The 12,974-nt window shown below is 41.2% G+C and overlaps 1 protein-coding gene across 4 annotated transcripts in view; it reads left to right on the forward strand.

The window, feature by feature from the left end:
- raph1a (Ras association (RalGDS/AF-6) and pleckstrin homology domains 1a) overlaps nucleotides 1–12,974 on the forward strand; it is a 190,952-nt gene that overhangs the window by 119,839 nt on the left and 58,139 nt on the right. For 2 of the 4 annotated variants that reach the window (XM_047601877.1, XM_047601880.1), the window contains 3 exons: nucleotides 2,856–3,068; nucleotides 7,569–7,721; nucleotides 11,689–11,865. In XM_047601877.1, the coding sequence (XP_047457833.1) occupies nucleotides 2,856–3,068; nucleotides 7,569–7,721; nucleotides 11,689–11,865 (543 nt within the window). The remainder of the gene's footprint in view (nucleotides 1–2,855; nucleotides 3,069–7,568; nucleotides 7,722–11,688; nucleotides 11,866–12,974) is intronic. The other 2 variants (XM_047601878.1, XM_047601879.1) reach the window with 1 other exon arrangement.

The raw sequence follows: 12,974 nt of genomic DNA on the forward strand, positions 1-12,974 counted from the left end.
TGCTTACAGTTCTAACACTTTCAAGAACTGTAAAAATTGCGGCATATTATTAAAAACATTGAAATTAGCATAAAGTCCAATTGCAACATAAAACTGAGGTAGATTTTTATTTATTTTAAATTCCACTGAACATTTAACGTTTTAACCTTTTATAAAAAACATGGTCCATCAGCACCACAGCAATTCAAAAGTCCAAGTCAAAAGTCCCCCTTTCCAACAGGCAACAGTTTCCCTGATTTCGTCAGTGCCCGAACTGTGTCGTCAATATCTAGACAGTCATGGATGGCATCTAGCAAACCTTTCAGGGGTGTGAAACTTTTTAAAGGTTTTTGACAAAACCCAATATGGCAGACAAATTCTTGCAATTGCGTGCAAGGTTTTGCCAGATCCTGAAAGGGGACATTTAACAGTATCAGCAGCGCCCCCTAATGGCCGAATGACACCAAATTTTTACTGCGAATTTCGGACAGAGTCTTGAAGAGTCCAATCAAGTTTGGTCTTCGGAAGTCAAAGCGTCGCCGAGATATGAGCAAATTTCATGTGCCGTCACCGACGACAACGATTGGCTAACACGAAAAGTTGGCATGTTTTTCCTAATTACAGCGCCCCCTAGAGGCCAAACGACACCAAATTCATGGTGTCCACTTGGGACCGGGTCAGGACCCATATTGCCAAATGTGATGTCAATATATCACACCGTTGCCCAGATATGAGCTCACATCGAAAAAACGGCACCTTCGCCACTGATTTCGATTGGCCGTGGTGGGACTACAAATGTGACACTGAGAATGGCAACAAGTAACTTTTGTGTGGCTTGGTCTAAAGATAGTCTGTGCCAATTTTCATGAGAATCGGACAAAATTTGCGACCCGTGAAACTTTTTAAAGGTTTTTGACAAAATCCAAGATGGCGGAAAATCTATCATGACACATCATGACGTCATAGGGTCGGCTGAATCAGCATGATACAAGGATCACAAGGATACCTTGTTTGTAAATTTCGGGCGTACGGTTCAAAAGTTATGTGCACAAATGTACTTCCAACTTTGACCCATTGGTGGCGCTAGCACCAATGGGTTAGCTAACACTAACAAAAACAATGGGGTTCCTGCAGATTCGCTGCTTGGACCCCCAATAATAATGGTAAATGGTAAATGGTCTTGCTCTTATATAGCGCTTTTCTACCTACTCAAAGGTACTCAAAGCGCTTTTACAGTCAGAGACACATCCACCCATTCACTCACACAAACACACACACACATTGACACACCAGTGCCAGTTGCACTGGGAGCAACTGGGAGTTCAGTGTCTTGCTCGTGGACACTTCGGCATATGGCACACTCGGAGATCGAACCACTAACCCTTCAGGTTCAGCTAGCTACATTGCAACATTAGCCACCAAAAGTGAGCTGACTTCCCTACAACACTAAAGGTCACACGCACACACAAAACAAAGAACCTGTATTTTCTGGTGTTCACATAGTGGGCATGTTCACACAAAATTCCTTGTTTTAGCTCACACAAAATATCCCCATCTTGACAAAGAACACAATCAAAACCAGCAGATTCTACCACAGGCCACTACAAAATTAGAGGTTGTTGCTCACGATTAGTCTGTTCCAGAACTTACCTGGTTTCCCCTCTAACTAAGAGACTACAATTCTAACTAATTAGACTAACAAGTCCTCAACTAGCACCCCAGTGGCCACCAGGGTTACCATACAAAAAATAACAAAGCTAAAGTGTAAAAACATGCAATTTTGCCTCACGTTCTCAACATCAGCTTGAATCTCCTACATTCTAGAAAAACAAATGCAAGTAAAAGAATTTCCATTCTCACCCTAACAAAAAAAAAACATAAGCATTCAAGCTCCACAAAAAAGGTATCCCTGACGAGCCGCCATTTACATTCCGGCCCCCTCTGAAGGGCAGAGACTTTTGTTAATTTTTTACAATCAAACTAATCAAATGTGTTGTTACATGATCGTTAATGGAAGCGCGTAGGTGAATTAGCACGCAATATCCCACATCTTTTTAATGGTCATGGCAGCACTCTGCATCTGAGGAGAAGAGGAGATTCGGCGGCAGATATTGGGCTCTGTGCACGGCACAGTGATCAGCAGCCTTTTGAAAGAGAGGGGGTTTGACCGGTCCATTCTTCGGTCCTCAACAAACTGAAATTGTTAAAAAACTACACCATGCCCCCCATTGTTTAGCTGCAATGTACGCAATGATGTATGAGGGTGGAAAATACAAGCACCCAGCTCTCACAGCGGGAGGTCCGAACCGGGACTTCACCTCTCACAGCACACCAAAGGCGAGTCGACCCGGGTCTGAAAATGTGATTTTCAATGTGAAATCGATAATAGTGAGCTTCTTCAGCTGAGAAGCAATCTGTCAAGGCCTCTTCAACAAGGCTCTTTATTCAGTCTTCTCAGGTGTGGCTAGTTTAGGTGATTAAGCACAAGCCAAAGAAGACTCTGAATCATGCAGCTAAGATTGTGGTTGAACCGTCTCACCCTGGACACAGACTATTTGTCAGACTCCCCTCTGGCCGGAGGCTGTGATTCATTGAGTGCAGGACCACTGGCATGGGGAACTTTTTTTCCCCATCTGCACTGCATTTGTCCCCTCCACCACCATGAATACATTAAGCCCACCACTACCCCACTCTAAATGTTAACTTTTGTTGTGTATATTTTTTGTACATTTGAGTGTGTATATCTTTACTATTTTATTTAATTTTTTATGCAACTATCACCTAGCAAATTCATGTCCAAACATACTTGGCAAGTCTGATTCTGATTCTTTTCTGATTCTGGTCTGATTTTGTTAATTCTTTCTTTATGTCTCCAGGTCCGACAGAAACCTCTGGCTGGACGTAGCAGCCGGCAGCAGCCAGCTGGGAGCAGTAGCGGTGGTGGTGGCGGCAGCAGCAGTGTTAATAGTAACAACAGCAGCACCAGAGCCTCACCAGCCAGCACTGTCAGGGCTCCTAACGGACAACATGGACGACCAGCCCTAGCCTCGAATTTCAGCCTGGACGACATCACGGCTCAGCTGGAAAAGGTGTGTTCAGGCGACACATGTTTAGTGTTAAATCTAAATAAACCTAATCTCTAAAATAAGTTTGTTCCAAACAGCTTGTTTACAGCTTGTTTCAAAATACAGTTGCCTCCATTTCATTGGACTGCATTTAGCTTTGATTGTTGCATTTTTTACCAAGATGTTTTGATGATGGAAGAGTCTGACTGCTGGACAAAACCTTCTCCAGCAGATCCCAAAGATTCTCAATGGGATTAAGGTCTGGACTCTTTGGTGGCCAATCCATGTATGAAAATCGTGTCTCGTGCTCTTTGGACACATACTGCAATTCATTTCAATCTAAATTAAATTTTATTAATATAGGGTCAATCACAATACAAATTGTCTCAAGAGGCTTTACGAAAACCAGTCTGAAACCTCCAGAGCAAGCCTGAAGGTGACAGTGGCAAGGAAAAGTCCCTTATATGCTCTTGCTGCAGTATTTTGAATCAATTGGAGGATTTTTAAAGAGCTATTTGGGCAGCCAGACAGTAATGAGTTACAATAATCCAGCCTGGAAGACGCAAATGCATGAGTTAATTTTTTAGCATCACTCTGAGACAGAATGTTCCTAATTTTGACAAGCAGTATTCCTGGTCACCTGTTTTATGTGTGAATTATAGGAAATATCCTCGCCAAAAACACCCATGTTTTTCACAGTAGTACTGGAGGCCAGGGTAATGTCATCCAAAGAAACCAGGTGATTAGATAATGAATCTCTGCCATGTTTAGGGCCATGACTTCTGTTCTGTGTGAGTCTGTGCCTTGATAGCTAGGTATCATCTTGTTCATTGATTGTAACTTTAACCAGAGTTGTTTCTGTACTATAATGAACTCTAAAACATGACTGAAACTCTTCAAGCAAACTATTCCTGTTTAAATGGTTACGTAACTGATCTAGAAGACAAGTTGATGGTTCAGATGCTGTAATTATTGAAGTGAGCTCAGGAAGGTCTATGTTGTTTTGATGGTCTTAATGTTTTTTTCTGCTTAAAACATCCGTTTTGGTGGTTTATTAGATAATGCACCAAATTATTACATTTTCTTCATAATAAAGTGCAACACCTGCAATTTGAAATAGCTGATGCAAAATGTAACAACTTATTAGAAAATGCAGCAAAGTTTATTACATATTGTGTTCAAGGTATTACAAAATGAGGCGTTATTACCTAATGGAACATTATTATATAATGCGGCGTTACAGGGCTGAAGGAATAGGTGGCTCTACAGAGCTGTGACTGTTTAGTCGACCTGGGTTTTTCACTTGATGTGAAATGACCCAGCAATCGATGCAGGATTTTATCGGCTTGTCTAAACTCGACTCTGATGTGAACAGGAATGCTGGATTGACTCACAAATTTACACCATGACGTTGATGTATCTGCCTGTCACTCTCTGATGTTGTCCATCTTTTCAATCAAACAAATCAAATGTGTTGTTACATGATCGTTAATGGAAGCGCATATGTGAATTAGCCCTACATCATGTTCGGGAAATTGCACAGATCAGGAAATGCATGTGCAAATGTGTTTATAGACAGGTTGTATAGCGATATCACACACTTTTTTCTATCAATCATGTTAGCGCACTGGCAAGACTGTGAGATCAGATGCTCTGCATCTGAGGAGAAGAGAAGAGGAGATTAGTCGGCTGATATCGGACATTGTGTGGGACACAGTGATTTATTCAAATATCACCAGCCTTTTGAACGGTTTGAATGGTCCATTCTTCAGTTGATCAACAAACTGGAAGCGTTAAAAACATACGGCATGCATTGTTTATGGACAAATCTGTATAGCGATTTGATGTGACCGAAAACAAATCTGAGGTTGTTGTTTTTTTCTATTAATGATCAGAATCAGAATCAGCTTTACTGGCCAGGTATGTGAACATATACAAGGAATTTGACTGCGGTCACTTTGCTCAATGGTGCAACAAAAATAAAGAACAACACTATGAGCATAAAAATAGAACATATGAAGGAAGACTACAACATAAAGAGACTTTCAGAGTTAAAGTAATAGAATATACATCTATGCATCTGTATATAGTATATACAGTGAGTATGAACATGAATATGAACAGTACTATGTACAAAATGTAATGGGAGTTATTATTAGAATGGTCACGTGCTCTGTGACTGCTCAGAGTTCATCAGAGCAACTGTTTTTGTGCCAGCTGGTTTTGGCGTACAGTCCTCTGTAACACCGGCCTGAGGGAAGGAGTCTGAATAGGGTCAGTGGTGATTTTACTGGCCCGCTTCCTGACCCTGGATTAGTGCAGGTTCTGGATGGAGGGAAGGTCGGTGCCAATAATTTTCTCTGCAGACCTGATTGTCCTCTGCAGTCTGTCCCTGTCCTGTCTGGTGGCTCCTAAACCAGACCATGATGGATGCAGTCAGGACAGACTGGATTATTGCAGAGTAGAAGATGATCAACAGCTCCTGGGGCATGTTGAACTTCCTGAGCTGGCACAAGAAGTACAACCTGTGCTGGGCCTTCTTCCTAACAATGTCAGGTATTCCTTTTGTAATGGAGATGCTGGGGAAAGTGGAAGGTGTGAAAGTACTTTCAAACCTGGAGTAAAAGACATTGAGATCCTCTGCCAGATGGGGGCTCACCACAGGGTTGGGGGATGGTCTCCTGTAAGTCTTGATGGTCTGTAGGCCTTTCCAAACTGTCGCAGAGTCGTTGGTAGAAAAGCGGTTTGACAACTTTTCATTGTAGTTCCTCTTTGCTGCCTTGATCTCCTTTGTCAGCTTGTTCCTGGCCTGCTTGTACAGGTCCCGATCTCCGCTCCTGTAGGCCTCTTCCTTGTCCTGGTGTAGTCATCTCAGTGTTGCAGTGAACCATGGTTTGTTGTTATTGAATGTGCAGAAGGTTTTAGTCTGCACACACATGTCCTCACAAAAAGTGATGTACGAGTTCACAGTGTCTGTCAGTTCATTCAGGTCTGAGGTTGCAGCTTCAAAGACACTCCAATCAGTGCAGTCAAACTTGGCCTGTAGTTGCGTCTTTGACTCATCTGTCCGTCTCTTCACAGTTCTCACTACAGGCTTGGCACGGTTCAGCTTTTACCTGTAGGTTGGGATGAGATGGACCAGGCAGTGGTCAGACAGTCCCAAACCAGCGCAGGAGACAGAACGAGCGTCTTTTATTGTGGTGTAGCAGTGATCCAAGGTGTTCATGTTGCCTGTATTTAGGCATTTCAAGCTTGAGATTTGCTCTGTTAAAATCCCAGAGAATGATTAGCAGAGAGTCCGGGTGTGTTTCCTCCACGTCTCCGATCTGGTTGGTGAGGTGCTGTAACGCCTCAGTGATACGCGCCTGCGGTGGAATGTACACACCGACCAGCACAAATGAGGTGAACTCCTGCGGTGAATAAAATGGTCTACAGTTTATGAAAAACGACTCCAAGTGAGGGCTGCATGTCTTCTTTAACACTGTGACATCAGTGCACCAACCTTCGTTGATGTAGAAGCATGTTCTTCCTCCCTTTGATTTCCCAGATAGTTCCTGCAGCGATCCGCATGGAACAGCCAGGTTTCAGTGAAGCACAGGGCGGCTGAGCGGCGAAAGCCCGAGTTGTATGAGAGAAGCAGTAGTTCGTCCATTTTGTTAGCCAGAGAGTGGACGTTTCCCAGGTGTATGGACGGGAGAGGTGCGCGTAATCCCCGCTGCTGCAGATTGACGAGCGCACCCGCTCGTTTGCCCCACCGCGTCTCCGTCTAAATCCACAGAGAGCTGCTGCTCCTCCAGTCAGAATCTCCAAAAAGCTATCAGGCTGACTGAAAAAGTCCAGCACTGCATAATCCTATGTTCAGTAGTTCTTCCCTGCTAAATTTAATAGCAGAGGGAATACATGATGATTAATATGCTGTTCTGATCTTACAGGGAGCATTTTTTGTAAATTGTTAAACTTCCTCATTCTTTATTTTGATTATATAAATGTTAATATAAATGTTAATATAAACCCTTCTAAATAGAATCTAGAACATCTCAACTAATTATCACATGTCTAGACTAATGAGCTTTTTCAGAATTAGTGGAATGCCAAAGTCTTTCAAGCTTTCAAACTGCCTGCTTTGAACTGCACAACTGTGAATTATACCATGGAGCTACCCTCCTCCAATTTATGACATTCTTTTTCAGAGGGGCAACTAAATTACTGAATTACTCATCTTATCTTCTACTACTGCTTATCTTCACTAGGATTGCGGGGTTTGAGTGAGCCTATGCCAGCTGTCATCAGGCGAGAGGTGGGGTACACCCTGGACAGGTCGCCAGTCTATCCACACTTAGGATCAATTTAGAGTCACCAATTAGCCTAACGTCTTTGGAGGTGGGAGGAAGCCATAGTACCTGAAGAAAACCCACGCAGACACAGGGATAACTGGACTCAAACCCGGACCTTCTTGCTGGGAGTTCATGAAGTGTTGCCTTTATCATTTGTACATTATGTGTTTATACATTATTTCTTCTTCAGGCGTCTCTAAGCATGGATGAAGCCGCTCGTCAGACCTCCTCCCACTCCCTAAGCTCCGGCTCCTCCCACACGTCAGCCTCAATACATCGACCAGGATCCTCTCAACGACAACATCGACGCACAGGATCAGTTGGGACAGTTAGCGAGCATGAGGTGAAACGTTTATTTATGGCTTTAACAGAGCAGTTTGTCTCCCTCCAGTTTAACAGAGGAAACTTGATCTGAGGAATAAAATCTAACTAAATTAAATTTTATTTATTTATTGTTAACAAGATAAAAAAAAACAAAATTTTAAATTAAATAAAATGGAGAAAATTATATGATTAATCATAGAGATAAATCATATGGAGACTTTATCACCTAAAATTACAGCAGTCGAAAAAGTAAATTTATTAATCTATTTTTTAATTTATTGTTCAGAACTTATTTTAAACATACTCTTCCTCTTTTTCCCTCACTAATAATACTGAGATTAATATAAATGGTATTATAAATAATAATAATTAATGCTACTACCAATATAATTACACGCACACACACACATATATATATATATAATTATTATTATTATTATTATACCAGTGTTATACTGTGTGTTTCTTATTATTATTATTTTTCATCTTCCTCCCTTTTTTTTCCCTTAACTCATGAGTTATATATTTTCTAGGTTATATATTTCCTCAGATAATTTATATATTCATATTCAAAAAAAATGTTTTTCAAATGTCTACTGCTCAGGCATACTTTCACCTAGAGACTTTCTTTAAACTTTAAACTGTAGGCATGTGTCTTGTGTATTAGTGTTTTAATCCAGGTCTTATAGATTTTGATCAGTCACTGTTCAATGACCATGATCGTTTTTGTAGAAATTCTGAGATTATAATGGGTGTCATGACAACATCAGCCAGAGTGGAGGAAGGGGTCTGAAACTTTTCTCTGTCCACACTCATCCCGGCCACAATTTACACTCAATTTACAATTTTTCCACAGTTGTCGACAAAATTCTTCTGTCTCTCACAATGTGCTCAGCAAAGCAGTGAGATGTACAGAATTTAAACTGTGAGCCTCTGAGTGTGGTCATGTCTCTCTATTCTCCATTCACTGTAATGCAAAGATTTCCTGAGAGAAGCAGAAGGACCCTGTTTTAAATTTGTGTATGCCTCCGAAATATCTACTCTAGATTAGAAAGATAAAAAACATATCAGAGTCTTCAGGAAGGTCTTATGATGCCTGCGATGTTCTGCGTGCTTTTCTGGTAGGAGCTACTATTTTTTCACAGTAAGCCCAAATGTGAGAGGAGTGCAGAGCGAGAAAATTGCCACTTTCTCTCTGTCCCTACCCAGCATGCTTCTGTCATCATTGATGACCACCTCAAGTTGCCATGGCAAACTCTGACCTGCAGGCCAGAGCCACAGCTGAGACCAATTTATTAATCAGGGACTCTTCTGATATCTCTGCTGTTAATACTGCTGTCTCCTATACATTTATGTTACAACAATACCCACCAACACACACTCCTCCCCCCACACACACAACACAGGTTACTTTGTGATTACAGTTACACACCCACATGTGTACATATGCACGCCCTCCTTACCCACACACGTACAGATACAAACACACATATATGCGTGTATGCGTGCACTACTCTGTCAGACTGGCACCCTGATGGCCAAAACATTATGACCAACTTAGACATTAACAGCAAAGGAGAAGGAGGTCAGATCTCACTCCATGTACCCCCGATCGCAGCGTATGACCCCTCCACCTCTACCAGACACCCAAATGATAACATTATGACCACTCACACCATTACATCATTACAGGAAGATGGGGAACCTTATTAACCTAGCAGTTGCGGCCCAGCTGTGGGCCTGGTCTCTGTGGCAGCAGAATGCTGGGTCTTAGACAACCTGTCAAAAGATTATGACCACACCAAACTTATGCGGTTTGGTGTGAGGAAAATATCCAGCTCCTCAATATCAGCGCTCAGTGAAAGATGATCATATGTCTGTCTGATTAGCTCTGGTCATGGATTCCCATTTTGACAGAGATGGTACCTCTGGCAGTTGTCCCCTGTGGCCCTTTCAAAATTTCCCAGAGGGAGTTTTCTAGTTAGTTTTTTTAAGCACTCCATTGACTTTCACCAGACTATATCTCAGAGATGCTTGTATTGTATGAACCAGAAAGGCCTCTCTGATCCTCTGGTTCCTCTCTTTCCATAGATTTCTACAGAGTAGAACAAAAACATTTGGCAATGCTGCTTTCAGGCACAATGCTCCAAAACTGTGGAACAGCTTTCCAGTGGATCTATAAGAAGTAAAAACATTGACATGTTTAAAAGTAGGCTAAAAATCACATCTTCTCATACTGCCTTTTGGTGGTCATGGTACTATAGATATTTTATTCTATTCTACAGTTTTATAGTTTGTCTCCTTTATTACTTTTATCTCAATGTTTATACAGTATATTCTAGGGATGGTCCAATACAATGGATCGAGTATCAGATTTTTTATTAGAATCCGTCCGATCCGATCCGTAAGGCCAAACTATCTCATATATTCTCAACTTCACTTTGTGCCACATGTCATAACACTGTTGTCGAGCTGTCCCATGGTTGCCATGCACCTATGTTTTTGTCACATGAACAGAAGCCTGCAGGGCTGTAGTCATGTCTGCCGTGTGGAATTACTTTACATAGGGCTGGACGATTATGGAAAAAATAATAATCACGATTATTTTGATTGATATTGAAATCACGATTAATAAACACGATTATTCATTAATTTAAAATTGAACGACCAAAACTCAACTTTAAATATAACTTATAGCATAAACGTCACAGCCTCCAGTATCTCTCGCTGTCGCCGGGAGTTGGTGGGATATGGAGTGGCATTGTAAAGAGTGTCCTCAATGGAGGACTGTGTTGCCATGGCTGAAGTTGACATGCTTTTTTGGGTCTTTTGCTCCTTCAGTACTTTGTCATAGACCACTACATGGCAGAACTTTAAATGGTTAAATAATTTTGTCGTGCTGCTTTGGGGTGCAGATATTATGGCACGACAAACTTTGTAAACAATCTCCTTCTGCTCCACATCTGACAATTTGAATCCAAAATGTCTCCAAATGACCGAAGTTGTCCTTCCTTTCTTTTCAACTAAAGGCTCAGGCTGGCTTTCTGCCATGTTGTCAATTGCTCGTTCCACAATTGATCCACACATGTCACACGCTTGCTGCAGCTGCATGCGACAGAGGTGCGTTTGCGGTGCTTTTACAGCACAGGAACTTGCAAATACACCGCGCAGCTCATTAATTGTTTTTCTTCGATTACAGTGTTTTTATGATCGTGAGAAGCCAATATCTAAATCGCGATCAAAATTCGATTAATTGTTGTGCCCTAACTTTACAAACAGCTGACTGCAACTTTTGCAAAACGAGTGTCAAGGGGTTATTTTGTTTTTGTTTTGGAGGTATTATGTGACTTTTCTGTTTATAGACTGAAATTATTTAATTTAATTTAAATATTTGCACCAAGTTGCACTTTTATTTTATTCCAAACATTAGAATGGTGCAGCTGGTGTAGTCTTTACAAATGCTGTTAAAAGCTATGTGAGCTTTAAGTTTTAATAAAGTCACAGCATAACTTCAGCTGTGGTCACATTTTGGGGACCAGAATAGCAAATTATTATCAAGCAAATTATATCCACGTATTATTAACAACTTTTAGAATGACAAAAACAAATGGATCAGATTGGTATCGGCCAATCCTCAAGGCTACAGTATCGGTATCGGTATTGGATGCGAAAAAGTGGCATCGAGCCATCCCTAGTATATTCTATATTTTATCCTTCATTTTATTTCATTCTATTTGTATTTTTTTTATATATAAAAAATAAATATACTTACATACACCCTCACTCATCCCCCTCCGACAGATAAACCATGGATGAGAAACAGTATTTCATTATTCTGTGTAAGCAAGTACACAGTGAAAAATGACAATAAAATAATCTTGAATCTTAAATTATTTCTTTGAATGGCATTGATTTGTTTTGAAAGGTGTTATATAAATAAAAGATGATTGACCAGCTCTACTCTTTTGTCTTACCATTAACCTCAGACACATTCAACTGTCCACTCCTCATACTTCTCCATCACATCAGCCTCAGGGGTTTCCGTCAACTTGGCATCTTCCATGGACTCACTGGACAGCATTCTTCTCACCGAATGCGATGGCCAGCAGTTGGCAGTGGCATCTTCCACTGGTGCAGCTAGTCAGGGTCCTCATATCACAGAGGTACAATAAAATGATGTAGGGATGATTTTTTATGTGTCTACCAGCAAAGAGAGTCACTGAGGTTACTGCCTGGAACTGATCACAGTTTTACTCTTAAACAGAAGATTTTATCAGATAAATGTGTTTACTTCAAAATCTCAATCACTGTAGAGAAGCATCACATCTACTTGAAACAGAAGAGGTGGAGGAAGGAGAGGAAAATGACAGGAAGGAGGAGAAAGAGGAAGAGGAGGAGGGAAAGGAACTCTGGCTGGTAGTGTAGAAGGAGAAAGATGAGGAGGAGGACTAAAGGGAATAGAACAAGTTGGAGGAGAAGGATAATCTTTTTTCTCCAGCCCAGAAGAGAGGAAGAAAAGAGAAAGAAAGAACCAAAGAAATAAGAAAAAGGAGGATGAGGTGAAGAAGTAGAAAAGGAAAGAAGAAAAATCAAGAGGAGTAGGAGGAGATGGTAGAAGACAGAAAGAATATGGAGAAGAAAAAGTAGGAAGTTGAGAAAGGAATAGATGGACAAGAAGAAGAAGGAGGAGAGGCAAAAGAATGGGAGTCGAGAAAAGAGGATAAAGGAGTAGATGGACAAGAAGAAGGTGGAGGAGGAAGAGAAGAAGAGTTGCCAAGAAGGGTGCCAGAGACAGGCACAGGGATGCGCCAAAACTTGTGTGTCTCCCTACATGTACAATATGCAGGGCTTAAAGTATTCCGGGCACCTTGCCACATCTCCTGATCACAATTAAAAAGAGATCAACATTTAGAAAAAAAATACTTGTCGATGCTGAATATTGTGAGGTTCGAGCAGTCAATTGCATTCATTTTTTTCATCGAAGTCATTTGTCAGAAAGATGGAGAGTAAATTTATGAATCTAGGAGAATGTGCCCTAACTGCAAACAAAGGACTTAACTAAGGGATGATTAAGTCCAGTCCTAACTATAAGCTTTGTCAAAAAGTAAAGTCTTAAGCCTGATCTTAAAAAAAGAGATGGTGTCTGCCTCCCGTACCCAAACTGGGAGTTGGTTCCACCGGAGAGTAGCCTGATAACTAAAGGCTCTACCTCCCATTCTACTTTTAGAAACTCAAGGAACCACACGTTCCAGACAGTAATGAGCTACAATAA

This window comes from Mugil cephalus, chromosome 12 (assembly GCF_022458985.1).
Source record: "Mugil cephalus isolate CIBA_MC_2020 chromosome 12, CIBA_Mcephalus_1.1, whole genome shotgun sequence".
NCBI lineage: Eukaryota > Metazoa > Chordata > Actinopteri > Mugiliformes > Mugilidae > Mugil > Mugil cephalus.